The sequence below is a fragment of the Ictidomys tridecemlineatus genome, chromosome 11 (assembly GCF_052094955.1).
Source record: "Ictidomys tridecemlineatus isolate mIctTri1 chromosome 11, mIctTri1.hap1, whole genome shotgun sequence".
In the NCBI taxonomy this organism is placed as follows: domain Eukaryota; kingdom Metazoa; phylum Chordata; class Mammalia; order Rodentia; family Sciuridae; genus Ictidomys; species Ictidomys tridecemlineatus.
This window is the reverse complement of record NC_135487.1, coordinates 67,930,980-67,957,147: the sequence shown is the minus strand read 5'-3', so window position 1 is coordinate 67,957,147 and position 26,168 is coordinate 67,930,980. Positions and strand designations below refer to the sequence as shown.

Genomic DNA, 26,168 nt, shown 5'->3' with positions numbered 1-26,168 from the left:
ATGTGTGTGTTAAGTTGTTTTTTAGTGTTAGTATTTCTTATTCTGCTTTCATCCCTATTTTGGTTTCGAAGTGCCCTCAGGAGCCTCCTCAAAACCCTCAAACCTATTTTTCTCCTCTTGAGTAAATTCTCTTGGCTGCACATATACACGCCAAAGTGCAGGTTTGTGTTTACAACCCAACTCACGTGCCTGAGATTTCTGCATCTTTTTTCTTTTCTTGCCCGGGGAATTTTTTATTGTGAAGGGATTGGGGAGGAGCTGACATGACCCTGGCCACGTGCAGCATACATTTCCTTTGCACACATTTTGCTGAGTGGTTGTGAGCCATTTTTGGATAAACTTCCACTACACTAGTGCTATTTCTTACGATCTTCCTTTTTTTTTTTTTTTTTTTCTGCTTTTTACTCCCCAGGTCCGCTTCTTTGCCCTAATTTTACTTGTACCTCTCTACCGGTTGGTTGTTTGCATCCACGATTCCCGAGGCTTGAACCTCCCTTCCCTGGGGCCTGACCTAATTCTGGACGCCGACTCGGTTGTTTGGTTTATTCTTCCACTTTAGTAAACGCACGTGGCTCTTCCGGGAGCTTCACTTTTCTCCTGGAATGGGACTGGGACTCAGTGCGGGCTAAGAAAACGTGCCCTAAACCAGCCAGGACCTCGGCCCCCACAGAGCCCCGGGTCCGAGCGCAGCGGGCGCGAGGAGGGGGCGGGGAGCTGGGCCAGCAGGGTGAATCGCAGGGCGTAACAGGTGCCACGGTCACAGCTGCACCAGCAGAGCGCTCGGGCTCCAGGGATAAGGTTTTCTTTTTCTCTGGGTTTTTTTGGAGGTGAGGAGGAGGCTCGGTGGCACCCACCCGACCAATGCAGGCCGCGGTTGTTCATCGCCTAGCAACGAGCGGAGCCAATGGGCGGTGGCCAAGCCTGCGGCGCCGGCGTGCGGGGGCGGGGTGGGAACCTCGCGAACCTGCCGGGGGCCGGGAGGCGGCTGCAAGGGGCGGAGCGCAGCTCGGTCTGGGGTGGGGAAGGCGGGAGCCCGCGGCGGAGGAGGGGCGGTCGGCGCGAGGCGCTGCGTCCCGCCGCGCTTGTGCGGGCCCGCGGGGCTGCGGGAGCCGCTCTTGGACACCGCGAGCGGTGACTCCCCGCCGCTCCCGGGGGCTGTGACGGTGAGCAGCTCGCCCCTCGGCGGGATTGTGACATGCCCGGCCCGACAGGGGGCGCTGGGGCTGGCGGGGCTGGGGGCAGGCGGCTCGGGGTGGGGGCGGGCTTGGAGGTGTGCACTGGCACCTTGCTCGGCGCCCAGCTTCTCGGCAAGAAGCTCGGCGGCCGTTGGGGCCGTTGGAGGGTGCTGGCGAGTGTTGGCTCTCGCCGCGTCTGGAGCAGGAGGTAGGTGCCAGCTCCGGGATCATTCCTGCTGGCGGTTGAGCATTGCGCCCACGAGAGGGCTCCGGCCGGGTCGCCCCAAACCCTCTCCAGGATGGAACTAGGGTGGCGCCTGGCTGGGGATGACGAGCGACGCGGAGACGTGGGGGAGGAGGGGTTGGCCAATTTGGGGCTGCAGTGGCTTCTGAGAGGCGGCGGGGCTTGCGGGCTTCAGCGATTTGTCAGTGCCAGCCGCAAGAGGCAGTCGTTAAAATGAGTTATTGGGTGGCCAGTGGCTCCTGCAAGGGGAAAAGCACCCGGGTAGAGAGCTGAAGGTCTCGGGGAAGAGTTTACATCATTCAAGAGGCAGGGATGTTTGAGAAATATTTTGGCTTAGAATTTTCCAGTAAAGTACAGTAAAACAAAATTGTGAGCTCCCTGCACCTCTTGGAGTCTGTGCTAGTCGCCTTGTTATGCAAGTCACTTGGGCCCAGAAAGTAGCATCTGCTAAATAATTTGCTCTCAGCACACTTATCGGAATTCTTATATTAATACTCTATTTCAGGGTTCACAGTTGTGAATGCCAAACTCATTATGAGAAACACGATAGTTTTTGTTGACTGATGAGACATATTTCCCTTTTCTGTCATATAATGAAGATTTGGAGAGGGTGGTTCAGAAGCCTAAGAGTGAGGGCTTCTTGGACTTAGAAACTGCTGGGATCCCTTAGCTATTCACATCAGAGTTTAAGTCCCAGGTTGATTATGAATGGGGAGGTGCTATGGCACTCTGGTTGAGGAGGAACAGGGGAAGAAAATCCTGGCAGCCTTATAATTTGATCCTGAACTAGAAAGATCTGGATAACTTGACACATTTAGGACACAATAAAATTTGAAAATTTTAGTTAGTGCTCTGGAGAGAAAAGAAATGCCTTTAAAGTTTAGATCAAGCTATTTTGAAATTTTGAAAGTTATAGGTATATTTATGAACTACACAAAACAATCCATCAAATTTCTCATTCTAGAGCTATCAGAGGCCTAGGAAGCTTACCTTATTTGTTCATTCAAACAAAGGTGCCTAATTTGACAGCCTTGTACCTGCTATCAATGAAAGTTTCTCAAACAAAATTGTTCTTTGAGAAAAAGAGTAGAAACTAATACAGTTAAAAGGAAGGCTTTTCTCCTGACTGCCTGGGCTTCTAAAGCAAAGTCATTTTATACCCTTCCTTCCCTTCTCTTTCCCCATCTGTACAGTGAAAATAATAACCCTAGGATTAAAGAACGTGGGTGAAGCAGATTGAAGATAACTGCAAAGACCGGTTATTCTAGGATGAAATGTGAAGATCTCCTCATCACACATTGCGCCTTGTGACAAGGCTTGTTAAGCACATTATGTTCTAAACATGCTGAGGCAGATATATAAGAAAACTAAAATGTTAACTGTTCAGAGTGTTTTCCATAGGTCTTAAATTCTTCACAGAGTTACTTAGGCTTTTCTAAAACTTGATAAAGTCTGCTCTTTGGCCAAAGTTGGCTGTGACACAGTTTTAAAAAGGTAGACATTTGAGTACCTTTGGATAAAAAGCTGAAAAGACATTACCTCAGGTTTTTGTGCTTTTAATCCATTTCACATAAATTAGAGCAATAAGTGGGTGTGGTGTTACATGTGCATAATCACACATCTGGAGAGACTGAGCAGGGAGATGGTTTGAAACCAGCCTGGTAACATTGAGACCCATCTAAAAAAGAAATAACTTTTAAGTGATATTTTTCTGTAACTTTTCTGATGGTTGTGAACATGCATTATTGGTCTGACCAATTGCTTATGACATAAAAGAAGTTTTGACACTATGTGGAACTGTTTTGTGTGTAATGATATACTTAGCTGGTAATGAAGGTACAAGCTATCTTCATGAGTTTATAAGGTAGAACAGAGAAATGCCATTCTCATAATAATGGAAAACAGCCTAGAGTTATGCCTTTTGATGGTGGGCCAATATTTTATGTAGTACGAGCAGTTTTACCAAATCATGCCGTAATCATTCTTTCAGTAGCATTAAACACTTAATAAGCTGCCACTTGCCAGACTTGAGGATAGAAAGATGAGTAGTAGAGAAAAAAAGGGGGAAAATGCTGATGTAGAAGGCATTAGAAAATTTCAGCTGAGCCTTGATTAAAGGGAACTTCACCAAGCAGCTGGTGCATTTTGCAGCAGTATATGGTTGAAGAATTACAGGTGGTTTGGTTAGCCCTAGGTGGGTTGTGTTTGTGGTAAAGTTCAAGAGTGGTGCCATGAACTTTGACCAGTAGGCAATATAAAAGGTTTTGTTTATGGGAATTATATTTACTTTTTACTTTAGAAGAGTCCATCCACCACAGTCAATAATTTGAATGACCCAAAGTGTTCTTAACTTTGACAATCCAAATAATATTAGAAGTTAACTTTATATAGCAGTTAGACTTAAAAAAATTTTATTAAAGGATCAGATACTTTCGAAAAGCAGGAATAATTAATCATACAACAAACTGTTGCTGAAAGCTCAGTTCTTGTCCCTGATGCCAATCCAATAGTGATTTTCTCAAAACACATTTGAGAAAAAAGAAAAAGAAGGTTTATTGCTTTGCTAGCAAAGGAGAAACATAGGGGACTCCTGTCCCAGAGGCTGTGATTCTGCCCATCAGCAGAAACCGGGGGGCTTTTAAAGAGGTGATTTAAAGGTTGCATTCCATGTGTTCTCTGTTGGAAGTTGTAATTCACTTGTTACTTTGGGAGATCGCCATCCCCAAAGTTTGTGCTACTTGTTCCTATGGTAGATGTATACAGGGACAGATTACTCTGTTTAGGCTCTAAGCTCAGAAAGAAAGATAATCCTGTTTTCCCTGAGATTAGGGAGGGGAGAGATTAGGGAGGAACAGGGAGAGAGGAAGAGAAAGAAACATGTCCATTTTAAAAATAAATTGCAGTGGCAGAGCAGCAAGGGTTATATTCAAAGCATAAAGTGGACCACTGGTAAAAAAAACTTCTTTTGAGTATCTTCTACTGTTAAGACTTGGGGATTAGGGTTCAAACATCCATTAGGAGAAATTATTATGTATTACAAAATCAGAATGCATAAAAACCTCAACGTTCTAGCAGTACAGGAGCCTGAGATGAGAAGAGATATAAATTGTCTTTTAGTTTAGCAACAACAACAAGAAGTTTATAATAGAAAAATTAAACTGTAACCAGTTGTAAACAATCAGAATAGTCCTAACTAAAATTCTACAGTTTTTAACTTGCTTCATATGTTTCCTTCCCCTTCTCATATTGAATCAAATGTTTGGTTGCCTACCAAACTACTAGCTATGTAACCCAGTTCCTTAGCTGTCTTATTTTTGAAGGATGGTAATACAGCTACCTACTTCATAGGGTTGTGATGATTTGATAAATATCCTGACCATGCCTGGAAAAATGTTAAATTCATTGAATGTATAGTATTTCTATTTGATATAAAAGTGCTATAATTTGAATGTGAACTGATTCAAGGATTGGGTGATGACTTGATGACTCCTTAATCTGCTCAAAAGGCTCTTGGTCTCCAAGCCCTAGAGTTTATTCCCCATTTGAACATACGGTGAGGGCATTTCTAAACTCAGTAAGTTCTGCACTGCAATCATTATTATCCATATACCCAAATGCAGTTTTAGTAATCTTACTCCTATGTTCTCTCTACTTAAATGACAGTATTTTCTGTTCAGTACCAAAGGTAGGCTTTTACATGAGAAAATAAATGCCTTCCCTTTGTATACTAGGCATGTTGTCAGTCTGACTTCTATAGTTTGTATCTTCAACTCTCCTCATTGTCACTGGTTAAGTCAGCCAGTCAGCCCATCACCATTAATTTTCCCATTTACTATATTTTTATATTATTTATAAAAGAAGTGTTTGCTTTATGTAAAAAAAGGGGGGGGATAAAAAGCAAAGTTGTTGTTTTGTTTGGAACCAGCCATTGAACTCAGGGGCACAGCCACATCCCCAGCCCTATTTTGTATTTTATTTAGAGACAGGGTCTCAATGATTGCTTAGCGCCTTGCTTTTGCCTTTTGCTGAGGCTGGATTTGAACTCACAATTCTCTTGCCTCAGCCTCTGGAGCTTCTGGGATATAGGCATGCACCATCATGCCCTGCAAAAGCGAAGTTTTAGACAACTTACTTGTGTAGTTCCTGGCATATGTGATCGCTAAAAAATGTTTTTGTACCAGGGATACTAAAAATGGTGCTAATTTTGGAAACATTGTTTGGAGGAGATTGGCAGAATATTGTTCTAAAGGACTTGTATGACTAAATATGATTTAAAAATATCTAGTTTAGAGAGTGGCCAATAGATACTTATAATCCATCACTGATAAGGTTTTTGTCTGTAGTTTATCAGTCTTGTTAATTATTTGCAATTTGGTTGGAAAGATAGCAACTTCAACGTTCTTTCTGCTCTGTATTCATAGATTTAGAATATAACTACGTAGGACCTACAATATAAAAATAAGACAGCATCTTAGAAAATCATCAGTAAGCATAACCCATACAAAGAAGATAATGATGTCTGCTGATTTGGAACTCAACTTAAGTGATAGAAGAGAAGTTTTATTAGTTAGATCTACACTGTAAGAGTCACTGACTGCATGGCTGGAAACACAAAGTCAAGGGGGATGGTAATTCTAGAAAAGCCTGGCAATTTGGGCTCTGTAGTCACTAGATTTAAAAAAATTTTTTTAATAGCTACATTTAATATTCTTTCCTACTTTTAGATAGTTCACGTTCTGGTTGTTCATTTGGAATCATTTCTGTCTGATTGAAATCTAGCATCAGGGTGATATGCTAGAAAAGAGTACCTGTATCCAGAAATAGCAGCTGGTGTAGTGTACATACTCTCCTCTCCTGCAGTAGATATAGTAGTGTGTCATGGTTAAATGTGCTGGGCTACCAGGGTTGGAATCTTAACTTTATTGTGTTCTAGCTGTGTAACCTTGGACAAGAAAACTCCCTGGGCTTCAGTTTCCTCATCTGTAATGGAGGAAAGTATCTATTTGGATTGAATAAGTAAATCCATGTAAAATGCTTAAAATTGTTCCAAGTAAATGGTATATGCTTAATAAATTTTATTATATTATTAAAATTAGTTGAAATCTCTATTAAACATTGAGTTATGAAGATAGTATGTACATGTTCTATTATAAAAATGTGGAGAAAAATTTGTAATATAAATGGCTATTCTCAATTTCATATTAGATCCCATGACAAATGTAAATATCACAGTAGAACAGACAATTCTTTAAAGATCATCTAGTTTAACCTCCTAATTTTACAGATGTGGAAACTGAAACAAAGAAATTATGATCAGTTCAAGTTTGCTTCTTAAGTGATGGAAATGTTACTGAGAACCGCAGGCCCTGACATTGGGTCTGTTGCTCTTTCAGTATTCTGTGCAGCTTTCCTGAAGTGAGGTTGCCCTGAACTAAATTGAACTAACAGTTTAGTTGAAGAAACAGGACGAAAACAGATGAATACATTACCAGTGGAAAGTCAGTGAATAACAAAATATCAGATGTTGTACATAGATTCTTAAGTGCCATATATGATTTAATGAACCTTTCCATTGAAGCAGAAATGCACCTTAGTTGCTTGATTCATGGACAGTTATAGAGTAAAAACATTCCTTTTTGAAGAAAGTTGTAATGGTTATAAATAAAAGTCAGTCTCCCTCCTCCTTTCCCCCTACCAAGATGATTATTAATTGAACTAGGGCAGAGTCCCACCTTTGCTAGGTCTGTTGTACTCTGACTTTATTCTTTCTAACAGTTGGGGAAAGTTTGGCTTCTGTATTTTGGATCTCTGTGTTCCTGTTGGGCTATGTTCCTAAAGACATTCCCATAGACATGTTTTGATAGCCAAACATCCATGTAGTAATGTTGCGGTTGAGATTAAGCTGAGTGCTTTCACACACGGGATCTCATTTTTAACTCTGCTTGAACCCCTGCTTCTAAAAATTGCACAAAATTATACATGTCTCCTAACACATTCAAGCTGCATAAAAGTGTATAAAATAAAGGTCTTGGTCTTCCACCCCTCCTTGAAGCTAGGAACATCATCTGATCCCCAAGAGTGATATTTGTAACAATATATTGTATATTTGTAACTTTTTCAGACTTTTCTCTTAAATGTATAGGTAGTTTGATTTTTCAAAAGTGGTGATCACTGTTCCCATTAATCTTCTGTGCGTTCAGATCTACTCTGTTCTTTAATTATCCCTGAGTTGGGCTGCTTCTGACTATTCCATATATTTTGGATTTTAGCTGTTTCTCTGATGCCTGTAGTCTTCACTTTTTGTCATTACAATAATGATACAGTCTACAACATCCTTGTCAGTTATGCTTGCTTACTTGTTTGAATGTGGTAATAAATGTCAAGAAATATAATTGCTTATATTTTTGTAGATCTCTGGTAAAGTTGTTTCCCCCTATATTATCAATTATCTCCATAACTCTCAGACATTTGTATAATTTCTGATCAGTTTTTGCCCAAAGAACTGCTTACTTTTGTGTGTTTAGATCGTCTGAAAATACATTTTTGTTACTTATGCCTTTCTAACATTAGGTTTGGAGGTTGAGAGAGGTGCAGTTCATCCCCATTGCCTTTGCCTAACATCACCGTAATTGCCCTTACTATTGCCGCCATATTTTTTTTCTCATTATATGAAAACACATTCACTTCTAGACAATTTGGAAAGAACCAAAAAAAGTAAAAATTACCCATAATGTGTGTGTGTGTTTGTGTGTGTGTGTGAATGTACATAGAGAATAGAATGAAAGTGTTAACTGAAAAGCCTAGTTCTTGTTCCTGATGACAATCCAATAGCAAGGACACAGTTTTGAGAAAAAGGAAAAATAAGTTTTATTGCTTTGCTAGCAAAGAAGAAACACTGGGGATTCCTGTCCCAGAGGCTGTGTGACTCTGCCCATCAGCAGGAACAGGCTGCTTCTAAAGAGGTGACTCTAAGGCTACACTCCCAGTGTTCTCTATTGGGAGTTGTAATTCACTTATTAATTTGGGTGGTAGTCATTCCTGAGATCCTCTGGTGCCTTTGGCTTCATTTCTGTGGTGGGTGTGTGCTCAAGGACAGATAACTCTGCCTTGGATGGGGAAGAAAGATAATCCTGTTTCCCCTGAGATTAGGGAGAAGGAGAGATTAGGGAAGAGGAGGGAGAGTGGAAGAGAAGTCCTATTTCTTAAATGGAAAGTACTGCCCTGTTTCTCCTCTTTTTACTCCTAGGTTGGTCTTTCCATTTTGTTTTTCTGTTCACATGCAAACTTATAAATTTATGGAGCAGATTTCTAAAATATATATTTTATGTATAATTTTAGATTTTTTAAAAGACCAAATAAAATCAAGTTAGGTATTGTTCTGCAACCTTTTTTAAGTTACCAAACATAGTTTGGAAACCTTTCCAAGTTAGTGAAATAGCTAATAATAACTAACATTTATTGAGCACTTACCACGTACCCAAGAACTTTTTTTTAAGTCCTTTAGATGTATAAGCTTATTTTTAAAAGTTATTAAATAAAATTATTAACTAAATTTACTGTTTGACCACAATAATAATCCTTTGAGGTAAAGACTGTTTTTATTCCCCTTTTGCAGATGAGAAAAATGAGGCCCAGAGGAGATTTCTGTTCAGGATCACTTAGTTTGTAAGTGGTGGAGCTATGGTTTGAAACCAGGTGGTCTGACTTTGCATCCTGTGCTTTTAACCATACTGTTTCTCATACTGCAGCAATAAACCGTTGAAGGGTATGGTATGTAAGGAGTTTATAAAGTACAGCATGTAGCTCCTTGTTCCTTAATCTAAGATAGCTTTGTTATGGCAGGTGTTGGCTAGGAGCTTGGCTGTGATTGTATCCCTTAGCCCAAAGGGATACATATGAAATGTTTTACCATAATTTGTGCTTTGCACTGTTTTATGCAATCTCTTTGCCCAATTCGAAGATCCAGTAAGAGGTCCTGTCTTTTAAGGGGCAGCGTTAGGACCAAAGCTTCTCCCCCACCACACATCAGGACCAGGACCCTTAAGAGAATGTGTCTGCACTCTAGGGTGGGGTTGGAATCCTGATTTTTCTCCTCCTTACCTCTATGACTTTGGGCAAATTGCCTAACCTCTCTGCTTCAATCTTATCTGTGAAAGGGAAACAATATACTACAAGGTTGTTGTGAGGACTGACTTCATAATACATATAAACAGTGCCTGCCACATGTGTATATTAAATTAGTAGACTGTACTTAGTTTTCCACCAGTTATCATGTTAAACACTCACAACAACCTTAAGAAATAGGTATTATCACTCCTATTCTACAGGTGAGGAAACCAGCCTGGAGAGATGGTCTTGCAATAAGTGACCTAAATCAGGATGTGACTCCAGTCTGTTGATCCAGGCCTGTGAGGGAGCCATGCATTGTTTGCCCTGTGTTTTCCAACTGTGAAGCCACCTAATAGCTACAAACTCATCAAGAAGGCAAATTATTAGGATAATAGCAATTTTTGAATTTTGGTTGTTTTGGTATGTATTAAAATTTTATTTAAGATTAATTCATTTTTGGAAAATATCCATATAATTATACCACACAGATGAAATAATTTATAGATTTTGAATTTTTGATTTTCTAAGAGATTGAATTAAACGTGTTTCTATACCAATATACATACTTCAGTAGTTTTGTTTAAGTTAGCAGAAGTATTAGCAATGGAATTGAAAGTTATAGTCCCTTTTGGAACAAAATTATAATAGGAGGTGGTATTATTTTAAATAATCATATTTCATTTTGATAGTTATAATAACATTTAAAATATGCCGATAACTAAATTCTCAAGTTTTATGACTGAACTTGTAAGATAGGACTAATGTTTAAAGATTTATTTTTCACAATTTTTTTCCTTAACCCAACAGTTTGAGAACTATAACTTCGTAATATTTTAGCAAACAACAACAACAACAACAACAACAACAACAAAAACCTTTAGCTGTTTGTAAAAAATCCTGTGCAATATTTAGAAGCCCAGGTAGTCTAATGTTATTATGTATAACAGAAAGCTATTATTTCCTGACACTTGATTGCATTTGGTTTTAGAATTATGATTAGGTGGGCATTGTACCTTATCAATTTTGAATTGCAAGAGAGCTTGAAAAGAACACTTAAAATAGTGTAACCTGTAAAGGGAATCTTGTAATCAAGATACTGTGTTGGGGGTTGGGGAGGCTGGGGTTGTGGCTCAGTGGGAGAGTGCTCACTTAGCACAGGTGAGGCACTGGTTTCGATCCTCAGCACCATAGAAAAATAAAGGCATTGAGTCCAACTACAACTAAAAAAAAAAAAAGAAAAAGATGCTGTTTTTCAGCTGAACTCTGAAATTTGGGGGATAATAAGGATAGGAGAAATGGAATCAAGATTAATGCCTTTATTATTTTTTTCTCAAAGGACTGACTCATCTTTTGCATCTTTTCCATTGCTGTTTTTTCTTTATCTTGTTTGCTTTCCAGAATGAACGGATTTATGATGAGTTATTCTCTTGAGTATTCACTGACTATTCTGTTAAGCTTGGTGGGAGGGAATGCAGAAATATAAGTGTATGGTACTTTGTTTTATCTTTCACAGATAGCTCCTATCTAGTAAATATATGGAGGGTATAGCATAAAGTTTTGTGGGCTGGAGTAGTTGGAGAAGACTGTGCAGGGTTTGGTGGTAGTTGAGCTATGTTGTGAAAAAGCATTTGTTTGGGGGTGGGTGAAAGAAAACATAGCTATAGGCACAGAATTTGAAGTGAGTGTCATATGTGAGACTCAGTTCATTGTAGAGATTTATTGAGCACCTGCTATATATGGGGAATGTGGCTACAGAGATTGAGTACATTCCCTACCCTCTAGAAGTTCATAAAATAGTGGGGGAGGCATTTAACTGTAACGTGGGATGATTAATTGCATAGTGGATGATATTGTTTTAAACCTGATCATTTGCATTTGTAATGTATAATACCATTTTTAGTTGTTAGTAGGAGACATGTAATTATGGAGTAAGTTTTAGAAGGGACTTAGAGACATACATATATACATTTTTTCATATGCTTTTTTTTTTGTATAACAGATTACTCTAAAATTTAGCAACTTAACAAGCATTTACTATTTCATAATTTTTGTGAGTCGGGAATCTGGGCACAGCTTAGCGGGGTGCCTGTGGCTCAGAGTCTCTCACTAGGTTTCCATCAAGGTGTTGGCCAGATTATAGGCAGCTCAATGTTTGAAGTAAGATCCACTTCCAAACTTATTCATGACTTAGCAGGCCTCAGGTCCTGTTGGCCACATACATAAGTTCCATGTCACATTGGCTTCTAAATAGGGCTACTCATAACACAATAACGTGCTTGCCTCAGGAAGAGGGATTTGAGAAACAGTAAGTTAAAAAAAAAAAAACAAAGGCCACACCCTTTCTATAATCCAATTTTCAAAGTGAAATCCCATCACGTTTGTTATATTTTTTGTTAGAACCTATTCACTAAATGCAGCCCATACTCAAGAAGCAGGAATAACAGGTCTGCATGAGAGGATGCCTACCCCAAAGTTCTACAGGGTTTTGATGTGTATTAAGAACCCGAGTCTTAACATGAACTAGGTAAGGAACTTTTCTGATGGAAAAAAAAAAAAAGTGTAATTCTCAGGAACCAAATGTTTTTGTTAGGTCTGTAAGATTAGTTTCAGTGTTGCATTAATGTTTAGGATAGGGTAGGAAAGGGTTTATAAATGAGAAAGAAGCTGATTGTGACAAAGCAGGGATGAATTTTAAATTTTATAAAAAATGAAATAGTTAAAGTGGATTACAAGATCTGAATTTCTTTTTTCTTTTTTTTGGTACCAGGGATTGAACCCAGAGGTACTTTACCACTGAGCCACATCTCCAGCCCTTTTTATTTTTTATTTTCAGACAGGGTCTGGATAAATTGCTCAGGACCTCACTAATTTGCTGAGGCTGGTTTTGAGCTTGCATACCTCCTACCTCAGCCCTCCGAGCTGCTGGGATTACCGGCTTGTTCCACCATGCCCTGCAAAGTGATCTTTTAAAGAAACTCTGGAGATTTTTTATTTCATTCTATTTTTGGTTGCTATAGGTAAATTTACATTTACAATGTTGAAAGGTTAAATAATGATAGAATGAAAGGAGCACAGGATTTTGAAAACTTAGTTTTGTGTCCTGCATTCACAGCCAATTATAAGCGTGACCTTGGGCAGTCCTGGTGGTGTGTGTGAGGATTCTTTAACATGAAGATGACGGTATGTGAACTTTAGCAAAATCTTCATTTTCTTTCAGAAAAGGTACAATAATAAGTTCAGATGTTTCACTGCTTCCCATTTCTCTGTTCAGATTCTAATCTAGAAAAAGCTACTAGATTATTGTTAAACTCTGCATAATCCTTTTTTCCAGAAAAGCTGGAGTACTCTTGCTTGTTTTTTATCTATAGTATGTGGCGTTGGTACTTTAGAACCCACAGCAGGGAAGACATGATATAGCCCTTATTGCTTCAAAAGTGGCAAGTTAACCTTTTTACCAAAATTATTGCCATTTTACTCTAGAAAGATTTTTTTTCATCATGAAGTCTATTGATTGGAATTTGTTTAGAAGTACTTCAAATAAGAAAGGTTATTAGATGGATATATAATTTCTATCTGTAGTGAACAAAACTGTCTCTGGTGTTAGAATAGGAGAAAAATAATTCTTATTTTTAAAATTACTTTATAGGGTTTTTCTTGTTTTAGTGTATTTCAAAATTGTTCCTAAAAATTATAGATGAATGAAATGGTTTTTAAAAGGTATTTTAATTTTTTATTCTTCAAGTTTTACTCATGATAGGTGGGTCTCACCCATCTTGAAATCTGATCAGCTGCCCCAACCAATGGTACATATATAGAAAATTTTAGGTTCCAAATTATTTGAACCAAAACATGATTTACTGTTAACTTTTTTCTTCTAATAAATCTGTAGTATCCAAGCTAGTATAACAAGTTTGTTCTTATTTAATTCATCATAATTAATCATGTACACTCTATAATGATTTGCTCTGAATTGGTCAGTGTATAGTGTGAACTTATATTCCAGTGCCAGGTTTGTATTGGAGTCCTTGAGTGCTCTTGAAACTTGTGGCAGGGCTTGTTTGGTTTTAGTTTTATGCAAAGTAGTTTTAGTTTTCTGTTTTTTCTTTTAAAACTAACTTTGACTTATTTTAACATCTTCATAAAAATATTTGCAACTACCAACAATGAAATTTTAGCTATGATTGAACTAGAATACTATACCTTGCTTGAATTATCCTCTTTGGTTTTCAGGTATATATTGATTAGGAGTCCTAAGTTTCCTTTATTGAAAAAAATGGTTGAGTAAATTTTTTTTTTAATTGAAAGTCTCATAGTGTATACTTTGATACATCATGGAACAGAAGTGTTTTCATGGAAACTTAGATAGTGTGAGATCATATACTGACATTCTATACTGTTAGTAAGTTCTTTATTTCATAGGACTTAAAAATGGAGTCTTGGTTTTCATCATAAACATTTAACAGGACCTGGGTATTTTGCAGGATTTTGTTTTAGTTGACAGGGAACAATTCACGTTCTAAACCTGTAGACAGTGAAGAGGTAAATTCACAGTGAAAGAATAGCTGGTTTAAGTTACAATGTTGAAGAATGGATCTGTAGTAGACACATTTGTGTTTTAGTATTTGAGTATGAGGAGAAAAGACAGGGCACTATTATATTTTATTTACGAATATTCACACAATATCTTCACACATGCATACATTCACAAAACTACAAAAAGATCTTTAAAAGATACCTATTTGTTTTCTTCTTGTTCCTCTGCCCATATCTGTTGATTACAAAGAATTAGCCCACTACTAATATATCCATGAAGATATGTTTTTGAATCTTCTAAGGATCTGTGGTCAGTTTTTATTAAAAGCAAGTGTGCATTTTGTTACAGATTTTAGAATCCTTTCATTTACACTGTACAGCCCTGTGTCTAAATGATGATGATAACTAATATTTATTTTGTGTGTTCCATATACCAAACAGTGTACCAATTTAATACATTATCTCATTTAATCCTCATGGGAAATTTGAAATAAGTGCCATTGTTTTGTTAATTTACCAGTGGGGAAACTATGGCTCAGAGAGGTTATTTACCTAAAGCAGAGCTACATAAGAACAAATGGGTTCATAGCCCTTTTCAGTCTTATTTTACTTGTAGCTGCTATCTCTGAAAACCAGAAGTAAAATAAATGTTTTTCTTACTTGGTGCAGACTCAAATTTTATTCTGTTATTGAAGGCACTCATTTAAGGATAGTGGGATGTACAGAATTGATCAGGGTACCCTTTTTTACCAAAGCACATGAGTAGCATACTGGCAAAAGATCAGTGCCAGACTGGATAAGCTTCCACGTATATGTATGCATGTGTGACATGACATGTAAAATAACACGTAACATCTTCTGCATTAAAATATATTGGATGCTTCTCCATAACTTGTAAATAATCCTTTTTTTTAATTGGTTGTTCAAAACATTACAAAGCTCTTGACATATCATATTTCATAAATTTGATTCAACTGGGTTATGAACTCCCATTTTTACCCCGTATACAGATTGCAGAATCACATTGGTTACACATCCACGTTTTCACATATTGCCATACTAGTGACTGTAAATAATCATTGATTCCTCATTTGCCCACATTTCAATCCATCCGAAAGTCCTAAAGGTATTTTCTTCATTTAGGGCTGGGGATATAGCTTAGTTTAGAGTGCTTGCCTTGCATGCACAAAGCACTGGGTTCAATCCCCAGTCCCCCACCCACACACACACACATACACACAGGACATTTCTAATTCATCTGTTTGAACTTCCACTGTTGGAAGCACTGGGGTGTATCACTGTTCATTACACCTGGGCTGTGGCAGTGCCTCCTTATTGATTTCAACCTTTACTGTTGTCTACCTGTGATCTACTCAACAGCAGTTGATGAAATTTCTTAAAACATTAAGGAGATCATGTTACTTTCCTGCCTACAACTGTTTACCTGTGTTTTATTGCAATTCAGAGAACTTCGACCCACTAATTTTCTAGCCTTGCTTACTGTGCTTCAAACACTGGATTTCTTTGTATTTCATACTTATCAAGTTCATTTCCATCTCAGGTCTTTGTACCTGCTGTTTTTCTACCTATCTGCTTTTGGTCATTGATATTATTTAGGTTTCAGTTCACAGGGCACTATTGCAATAAAACTGTTTACCTAGGTTTTATTGCAATTCAGAGAACTTTGACCCACTACTTTTCTAGCCTTGCTTACTGTGCTTCAAACACTGGATTTCTTTGTATTTCATACTTATCAAGTTCGTTTCCATCTCAGTTCTTTGTTCCTGCTGTTTTTCTACTATCTGCTTTGGTCATTGATATTATTTAGGTCTCAGTTTACATGTCACTATCTCAGTGTAGCCTTCCTTACTAACCCAGATACTCCCCATCCCCAAACTCTCATATTATCTCATTATCATGTTTTACTTTGTTTTTAGTTCTTGCCACTGTTAGTTTATTGCTTGCTTCTTTAGTGTCTTTTTCCCCCTTACACCAGAATGTGGACTTCTTAAGAGCAAAGCCTCCTTTGTGCCTAAAAAATATGTCTGATACATAATAGGAGTTCAATAAATGTTTGTTGGATGAGCAAAAAGTTTCATATAACTTTTTTTTGGGGGGAGGCACTGGAGATTGAACTCAGGGGCACTCGATCACTGAGCCACACCCCCAGCCCTGTTTGTATATTATTTAGAGATAGGGTCTCATGAGTTACTTTGCACCTTGCTTTTTGCTGAGGCTGGCTTTGAACTTGCAGTAGCCTTCCACACTGCTGGGATTCAGGCCTGTGCCACTGTGCCCAACTCATCTTAACATCACATAATTATTTTCCATAGCCTGAAATATTGAGGATACTGGTTATAAACTGTTAATCCTCAATCCAGATCTGGCCTGAGGACACATTTTATTTGGCTTGTTACACATGGCCATTGTTATTTGAGTTTCAATTTACAGTCAGGGCCATAGATCTTAAGTGTACAACTTGATGAAATGTACTTATATGTATGCCCATGTGATCAATTCTCAGACCAAAACACAGAGCATTTTTGGTACCCCAGAAGGTTCTCATATACCCTTCTACCCACTCCCCCACTTCTGACAATATAACTTGCATAGAGCTAAGAACTCTTAATTAGCTTCTACCATTTAAAAATAGGGAGACTTCACATAAAAATTCAGAATTCCAACATCTCTAAAAACTCAAAGTTCTATCAACATAGAACCTGCTTTCTCTTTTGACAAGTTACTTTAGTGGGGAAGCAGCTGTCCAAAGTGTTGGCACATGCAGATTCCACCCCTCCTCCTTCTGTCCCTGACCTTGAAATCAATTGCCAGTTGCCATTTATAATTTTACTTGAATTGTTTTTCTTGTGATGGAGAAATATCTTTTCCATTATCTCTAAAGAAGAGGAAACATGAATGGTAGATGGAAAAGGTTACATGTCTTATTTAGTTTACTTTTTTAGTTCATTTGTATTCTGGCCTTTAGATATTTGTTAGTGATCCTAGTTCTACGTAGTTCTGTTTCAAGGCTATTCAGTGTTCTGTGTATAAATGTCTCATTTATCCAGTCCTCTATTGTGGGACATAATTGTTTCTTTTTCCTATTGTAATGAACAACCTGTATATGAATCTTTGTATACATTACCTTATTAAAATAAAATTTTAGAAATGGACTTTCTAGATGAAGACATTTTTTACTTTTAATTTTGATACATAATTGCCAGATTGCTTGATAGTAGTTTAAATTGACGTTATTTGAATAGCATCAAGCCCTACATCTATGCCAACACTGGCAATTAAAATTTGAAAGAATAGTTTGGGAAAACAAAATGGGGAATGTTGGCCAAGAAGCTTTTCATCTTTTTGTCTACGTAAATAAGAGTTATGCTTTGTTTTAAAGGATATTTTTGTTTAAAAATGTTACTTAGTTAAATGCCTTATCTTAGATTTATATTATGAGTCATATCAGTTACCATGTAGCTTATATATGAAGTAACGCAAATACCCCCATGAGAACTAGAGAACCTTTAGCCTTGATCCTTATATATTTGTACATATATGTAACATCTTTTTATATAATTTTTAAACTCTACTAATGTTCTGTATTCACATGGGTGGGAATAAATGTTGCAAATCCTTCTGGTTTTTGAAGCACATGCAACTAATTGTTACATAATGATTTTATATTGGTTTTCATATTTTAAATTAGAGGCCATTATTCTGCCATTTGCTTCTTAAGGAGATGCCTACTTAGAAGAGTGACAGCAGCTGGTCTACATGTTTCAGTGCTAAACTGGTTCCTCAGGTATCCTGGCTCTGGAAATTGCTATGGGAGATTGGATGACTATTACAGATCCAGGTCTGTCTGCAGGTAACTGAATCTAAAGTAAAGGGAAACCAAAGCAGTTTAACTGAATCTAAAATAACTAGCAATCAAAGCAATAATTGTCAAGGTGAATGTTTTCAACAAAAATATTAAAAAGTTACAAAAATATTGAAGATGTGACTAGAGAGAGAGAGATAAATAGTTACAAGTGTCCAATTTTCATCTTCAATAAAGTTATCAGAGAGAGCTAAGAAGGTGCTGTAATCAGTGGGTTCAGTGCTTTAGATAGCTTACTGGATCCATAGTATTTTTGAGTAAAATTTTTATGCATTTGAAATATATTTAGTGGCTACTTCAGTGTTTCCCAGGTTTGTTCCTTTGTCATGTAAGCATTGAGTGAAATAGACAAGTGTGTTTTGTCTATAATTTTTTATAAGTCTAAAGTAGTAGAAGTTAAGGTGTATTGTCACTTAACATGCCTACTAAGAATACTACTTTAATTTTATGTTTTTTGGGAAAAAGAAAAAACATAGGTATCAGATAAAAATGGCTTCATCCTAATTTAAAAATTCTTAAATATGTGTGTGTATGTGTAAAGTTTAAAATCTTTGGTAAGTTAGTTTTACAAACATTTTTTTAAGTTAGTTATGCAAATGCTATTTATTGATTCTTTTCAGAAAGTAAAAATATCTCTCAATATACCTCAGAAACAAAGATGTCTCCATCAAGTCTATATTCACAGCAAGTGCTATGTTCTTCAATACCTTTATCAAAAAATGTGCACAGCTTTTTCAGTGCCTTCTGCACAGAAGAGAATATTGAACAAAGTATTTCATATCTTGATCAGGTAACATGTTTTCATAAATAGCATAAATCATTATACAGTAGAACATATACAGAGGTTATAAAAACATTTGTCGAGCACAAGTACATTGTTATGCAGTGGCCAGAGACTTAGATTAGATTTACTGAGAACCTTGGTAATGATCTAGTTTCATATAAGGTTAGCTATTGTATTTGGAGCAGTTTGGCCTCACCATCATCCCAGGCTTCTCCATTGAATTTAACCTCATTTTATTGGTGCAGAAAACTAAGTACCTTACTCCAGGTCACAGGGGTTATAAAGCAGAGTCTAGGGGAAAACAACAACAACAAAACAGTTCTTTTAATTTTTTTGTTCTTTGGGAAATTTACTAGTTTCTTAATGAACTCAGTATAGTTCTCTGACTTAGAAAATATTTCTGTTTCTTTTTAGAAAATATTTTGTTTCTTTTGCTCTCTGGTAGTCAACTTTTAAAAAATTAACTTTAAATTTTTAATTGGCAAGTAAAAATTGTATATATTTCTTATATACAACACGATGTTTTAACATGTGTACATTGTAGAGTGGCTCAGATGAGCTAATTAACATGCTTCATACTTTTTGTGGTAAGAACATTTAAAATCTACTCAGCATTTTCAAGAATACAATACATTGTTATTAATGATAGTCAACATGTTGTACAGTAGATTTCTTGAACTTATTCTTTATATCTAACTGAAATTTTGTGTCTTTTTGACCAATATCTCCCTAAGGATAACCAACTTTTAAAAAAACATTTTTCTCCTACCAGGAATTGACCACTTTTGGTTTTCCTTCATTATATGAAGAATCCAAAAGTAAAGACACAAAAAGAGAATTAAATATAGTTGCTGTTTTGAATTGTATGAATGAGCTACTTGTACTTCAGCGGAAGAACCTTCTAGCTCAGGAAAATGTGGAAACAAAAAATCTGAAATTGGGAAGTGATATGGACCATCTGCAGAACTGCTATGCAAAACTTAAGGTAGAAAACGTATATCATTATGTATTTTAGTGTCATTATTATATAACTAATTATTATAAATGTCCATTAACTATCAAATGTTAAGGTTGTTTTTAAAAGCTTTAGTTTTTTTTGAAACTTTGAGCTTAATTTGCATAAATCAGTTATACTGCTTCCTATTATCTATATTGAAGGCACTAATGTTATGACTACTCTAATGACTTTTTAATCTTTAGAAAGTTAACTTAGAAAATGTTTATATTCTGAGGAAAAGGATTACACTACCCCATATAATCTTCTTTAACAAAGTAGATGTTTAATTTAAAATTCTTTGTAAGAGCTTTATTAGTTCATTCAAAGAAAAATATTCTTGATGTGTTTATGTCAAATGTTCTAAAGCTCAATAATGAAAATAGACCAGATAATATCTAAGAGTCCTGGGGCTTAGAAAAAGATCATATAGAAAGATGCTTTATTAAATTTTTCTCCGAGAAAATGAAATTATTTTCACAAGACCATTGGCCTGCTGCCTTAAAATGTTAGAACATTTGTTACTGGTTCCTGGTTTGCTTTAACATTCTTTTGTTTTCCTTCCCCCCCACCCCACCCTCTGGTTCCAGAAATTGAACCCCCAGGCTGCTTATCACTGAGCTACATCCCAATAGCTTATACTGCCCCACACTTTTTAAAAACTTGTTTTGAACTTTTTATTCTGAGACAGGGTCTTGCTAAGTTGCTTAGGGCCTTGTTAACTTGCTGAGGCTTGCTCTGAACTTGTGATCCTCCTGCCTCACCCTCTCAAGCTACTGGGATTATAGGCATGTACCACCATACCTGGCTTATATTTAAAAATACTGGCAGAGAGGAATAAGGTATTCAAAATATGGTGAGGGCTTATGTATGTTGTTGAGGATATAATGTACTGGTATCCAAGTCTAATTTTTTCCTAAATATACTATTGTATAATGGATTTCTTTGTTCTTGGAAAAAACATTCCAGGAAGAGCATGTAACTTGCATGAAAAGCATGGTAGCTTGAGAGTACATTTCACTTTCAAGTAACCACAAAGCCCTGCAGGGGCTGGAGTGTGTAAAATATGGATGAAAAATGGTGAGAGGTGAGGCTTTTAACCCCGGGTTCCAAATGGTTTGAAAGTCATGGTTCAGAAACTGGGAGGCGCTGAAGAGTTGTAAACAGAGGGAAGACATCGTGTAAATGTCATTCTAGTGGAAAGGTGGAGAAGTGATTGGGAGAGTGCACATTTGTATTCAGGATGGAGGTGTACGGGGCTCAGAAAACTTCATGATGGGGGTGCCTGTTAGCATGTCTTTGCAGAGGTTTTGGACTTGAACTAAAGTAACGCCTTCTTTTGGCTTAGCTGTAGCTCACTTGTCTCTTTCTGAAAGCCAAAAATTTATTCTCAAAGGAGAGGTGATGATGATATTATAGATGAGGATATCTTCCAAGTGTTCAGCAGAAGTATTAAAAACAAGGCAGATGTTTATTTGAACTTGACACCTTGTTTATTAAAAACAAGGTGTCAAGTGCCTGAAATCCCAGCAACTCAGGAGGCTGAGGCAGGAGGATCACAAGTTCAAAGCTAGCCCTAGTAATTTAGTAACGCCCCGAGCAACAACTTAATGAGACGCTGTCTCAAAATAAAAAATAAAAACGGCTGGATGTGGCTCAGTGATTAAGTACCCTTGGGTTCAATCGCTGGTACCAAAAAGTAAAAAATAAAAAGTATTAGAAATAAAAAGTCTGAAGAAATTTTAAATGGGTTCAGTGGCATCATCATGGAATAAGTGAAAAGCCTTTCAAGAGAACCATTTTGAAGCTCCTTTTGTATATACACACAAAATTTGGAACTTAAATGAAATAGAATTTGATATGTAAATTTAGATAAATGCTGCATAGTAATTGCTCTAAATAAACATTTTATGTGCCACTACAATTTAGCTTACAAAACTAGTCTGTATAACTTTTTGTTATTGACTTAAGAATTCAGTTGTTTTGAATTTGTATAATTTTGGTCAAAATGGCATACAAATATTTTAGGAACAACTGGAAACCTCCAGGAGGGAAATGATTGGGCTTCAGGAGAGAGACAGACAGTTGCAATGTAAAAACAGGAATTTGCATCAGCTCCTGAAAAATGAAAAAGATGAGGTAAGTTATCAAGTTATTGCATATGATGTTTTATTTTTTTATTTTTTGTAATTTGAGGGAAACCATAAGAGCCATGTAACTTTTAAAAAACCCATTATGGCAAATTGCTGTGGTGGACCTTTGTGTATAAAATTATATTTAACCAGGAGGTTTGGAATCCTCCCTACTACACACTCTGCCTTCCACTCCTAGGGGATCAATTTGGCTTAGGTTCATAGCAGATAAAAACAGTGTTCTGTACCATCCTTCCTGCACACAGATTCACTCACTTTTTCACAGGCACAAGGTGCTTTAAATGCAGGTTTTTTGTGCTCTGCTATATCTGCACTTGATATCTGACTTGCCCCTTTTTGTACTATCTGAAATATTGATGTTATTGGTCCAGTTAAGCAATTGCTTGGCTCAGTGGGCACAGGAGCAATTCTCGTTAAAAATCTTATTTCTGAGGTAAAAGATATAATAATTCTAATTTTTGCCTTAGGTTTACTTAGTAGAATTCTAATTTCTAATTCAGTGGGTTCTTGGAATTATGATATCTTCTGACAAATTTCTAATTTCTTCAGTGGTTAGTTGGACTTAATTAATGGATTTGTTTTGTAATGTATCTATACTTGGTACCTGTACTATTATGTTTTTATTGCTCTGTTTTTATTGTTTATTTTATTATTTATTTTTATTCCATGTAATAGCTATAAAAATACACTTTCAGTGTTTTATGAAAGACTCTTAAGGGAGTGTAAGTCTTTAAAACCCTTTGATTTGGATAATTTTATCATACTTCATTTTTAGTAGTATATTTAATATTTAGTAGTATATTTAATAAACTTTTCACAGAAAAGTTTGACCAGATCTGTTGATTTAAATGGTTTGAAAACAGTTCATCTTTGGTAAGGAATAAGTTAATCATATTATTCTCTAGCAAGGATTGAGAATGTCTTTGGTAGAATAAAGCACTTATGTTAAGTACTGCCTGAGAAGCTTTGGTAGATACCTATTTTGACACATAATAGATGATCAGCAAATGTTGATCAGAGAGAAGTGGGCCTGGTTACCTGCTACATGTCCACTAGCTAATGTACCTCATGATCACTTGGTGTACTCGGCCTATCCGGACCTAATGTACGAAGTAAAGTGATTGCAAGTCAATAGGAAAAGGAGGTCACTTTTTAAAATGACTATCTGGGTCCTACTTGCTTCAGACAAAGCCCTTAATATTTTAATACTTCCATAAGATTTTCTGGTTTCTAAGTTACTAAGAATATTTGTATAGTAAAAAGTTGTAGAAAGATAATTTAGAAAGTTAATATTCTGAAAATTTTAAAATTAAGAAATATAAACTTCATGACTCATTTAAGTGATTTGTAATCATTAAAAAGAAGGGAGAATCATCTCAATTTAAGTACTATGGGAAGATGACTGCTAATACTTTTCTCTTTTGAATTTGTGAATTTTAACTGGATTTATCATTTCTCATTTGATGGAAATGCTTTTTTTAGGTACAAAAATTACAAAATATCATTGCAAGCCGAGCTACTCAGTATAATCATGATATGAAGAGAAAAGAACGTGAATATAATAAGCTAAAGGAACGTCTGCATCAACTTGTTATGAACAAGAAGGATAAAAAAATAAGTAAGCAGCTGGCTAAGATCTGGCCAAGGGAATTAAAATTATAAAAGGATTGAGGACAATAGCTCAAGATGTGTTATTTTCATGCTTTGTACAGTAGATTTTAGATTGATTTTAGTTTTAGTATGTCTGTATAAACTGGAAATTTAGAGAACTGGTTAGTGGAAAAGAAGTCATTTTGGTTTGATTTATTAATTGTATATATCTGTTTAACATAACAGGTGTAGTATTGGGCCATAGAGAGAAACTGAGCCCAAAGATACTCTTAATTTTTCCATAGCAAAGAACTGAAAATATTAAGAACCAGGGTGTATTTCTGAATGTCAAAAGAATGATTTTAGAGTTCAGAAAATTGTTCATCAGACCAAATCACTTATATCAGTTTGAATTTCTTTAAGTTTGGTTCTGTGTTTTGAAGTGATTAGTCGTAAAGAAGTACCGTAAAAGTTAGTGTCTAAGGTCTCCTTTTTAAAAGTATTCTTCTGAAAACTACAACTATTCCTGCAAAAGTATATGCCTAATTGCAAGTAAATAGTATAGATAAAAAGTCAATCTATATATACACGAAAGTAGAGCTGTACAATACAATTTTAATGGCTTATCAAAGATTTAATTTTGGAAAACAGGCCCTTATATTTAGGGGTCTAGTTGTTTTCAGTTTCAAACCCAGTTGGAAATGACATAATGTTTATAGTGATTTTATTAACTTTAAAATTGCAGTAATTTATTCTCATCTTATTTCATTCTTATAGCAAATGTGTCCTCCATCTAGGGCAGAAGAGGTGTTGCTATTGTCAGGATTCTTGACTTCTTGAAGATGACAGTGATGATGATAATGATGACGATAATTGGGCATGACAGACTTTTTCTATAGAAATCCAAATAATAAATATTTTTTGGCTTTGTTAGGGTCTACAGGTGTTTTTTGTGCCTGCTACTCCTCTGCCATTGTAAAGAAAAAGTATCCATAGAAGACATAAACAAATGGATGTGGCTGTGTTTCAGGGAAGCTTTATTTATAAAATTAGGTGGCTGGCCTTCAGGCCATAGTTTGCCAACTGTTGATAATGAAATTAGTAATGAAAAAATCAGAACTATTAAATGCTTAACTGTGTGCCAGACTCTATGTTCAGCTCTACCTTTAGCATTATTTCTTATGATCTTAAAAACTCTTTGGTAAATAATTTCATTATTCCTATTGTGTCAGTGAAGAAAGAGGCTTAGTAGTTAAGATCTCAGTGCTCACCAGCAGAGGAACTAAAAATTTGAAATTAGGCTGTTGAGCCCAAATCTGAACCCATATATCAAGTTGACTCATATCCCGAGTGTGTATAGGATGCATTAAAGTTTTGAATAACATATGATAAGAATTGGTTTTGTTTTGTGTGTTCATGTTTGTAGCCATGGACGTTTTAAATTATGTGGGGAGAGCTGATGGAAAAAGAGGCTCCTGGAGGACTGGTAAAACAGAAGCCAGGTAAAGGCCAGTTTAAATCAATAGACTTACACTTTGTTTTCTCCAATGCATTTTCATAACAATGTTTTCTTTCTCAGGAATGAAGATGAAATGTACAAAATTCTCTTGAATGATTATGAATATCGTCAGAAACAAATCCTAATGGAAAATGCTGAACTTAAGAAGGTTCTTCAGCAAATGAAAAAGGAAATGATTTCTCTTCTTTCTCCCCAAAAGAAGAAACCTAGAGAAAGAGCAGATGATAGTACAGGAACTGTAAGTGGCCTTTTTCTCTCTAATATGCTCTTTAGATTGCAAAGTAGGTGTTTTAGTCAGTTTTTTCACTGCTATGACTAAAGATCTGACCAGAACAATGTTAGGGAAGAAATTTGAGGGCTCCTGGTTTCAGAGTTCTTAGTCCATAGAAGGCCACCTCCATTCCTCATGGCTCAAGTTAAAGCAGAACATAATGGTGGTAGAGAGTGGTAGAGGGAAGCAGCTCACATGGTTATCAGAAGCAGAGAGTGAGTCTCCACTTGCCAGATACAAAAATATAACCCATAGTCACATCCCAATTCCCACCTCCTCTAGCCATACCCTACCACTTTAGTTACCACTCAGTTAATCCCTGAGATTAATTCACTGATTGGGTTAAAACTGTGACAACCTAATCATTTCTCTGAACCTTCTTGCGTTGTCTCACACGTGAGCTTTTGGGGGATACCTCACATCCAAACCATAACAGTAAGGCAGTTCAAACATTGGGTAGGTATGCTTAGTGAATACACTATTGGTAATTTGAACAGGACAGTCACTGCTGTGCTACCTCTAGTCACTGTGACAACCAGTGTCCCTGCATGTTTCTAGACATGCCCTGGGAAATAGTGGAGATAATCTTTTGGTGACTTAGTCCACGCTAAGCACTATGATATGTACTATATATGTGAGAGTATTAATATTAAGCTTTGATTATTTAGGTACTATAATTATCCCCATTTTAGAGGTGAAGAAACTGAGCCACAGTAGTACCCCAGTATAATACATGACAAAACTAGGATTTGAATCAAAGTCTATTTCTAGAGCTCGTGCTGTAACCGTTGTGCAAATATCTTCTTTTTTTAATATTTATTTTTTAGTTATAGGTGGTCATAGTATCTTTATTTTATATTTATGTGGTGCTGAGGATGGACCCAGTGCCTCACGCATGCTAGGCGAGTGCTCT

General features: G+C 36.6%; 1 protein-coding gene across 9 annotated transcripts in view; it reads left to right on the top strand.

Moving 5' to 3' along the window:
- The first annotated feature begins 1,024 nt into the window (after positions 1-1,024).
- The window catches only part of Ssx2ip (SSX family member 2 interacting protein), a 39,353-nt gene continuing 14,209 nt past the window's right edge, over positions 1,025-26,168 (top strand). For 2 of the 9 annotated variants that reach the window (XM_078026621.1, XM_078026615.1), the window contains exons 1-8: positions 1,025-1,163; positions 17,801-17,932; positions 18,565-18,734; positions 19,501-19,713; positions 21,751-21,861; positions 23,358-23,493; positions 24,892-24,967; positions 25,045-25,222. In XM_078026621.1, the coding sequence (XP_077882747.1) occupies positions 17,890-17,932; positions 18,565-18,734; positions 19,501-19,713; positions 21,751-21,861; positions 23,358-23,493; positions 24,892-24,967; positions 25,045-25,222 (927 nt within the window). In that variant the 5' untranslated portion in view covers positions 1,025-1,163; positions 17,801-17,889. Of the gene's footprint in view, positions 1,164-1,248; positions 1,384-8,301; positions 8,382-9,034; positions 9,085-9,746; positions 9,949-12,640; positions 12,709-17,800; positions 17,933-18,564; positions 18,735-19,500; positions 19,714-21,750; positions 21,862-23,357; positions 23,494-24,891; positions 24,968-25,044; positions 25,223-26,168 lie in introns of those variants that run through there. The other 7 variants (XM_078026616.1, XM_078026620.1, XM_078026617.1 and 4 more) reach the window with 7 other exon arrangements.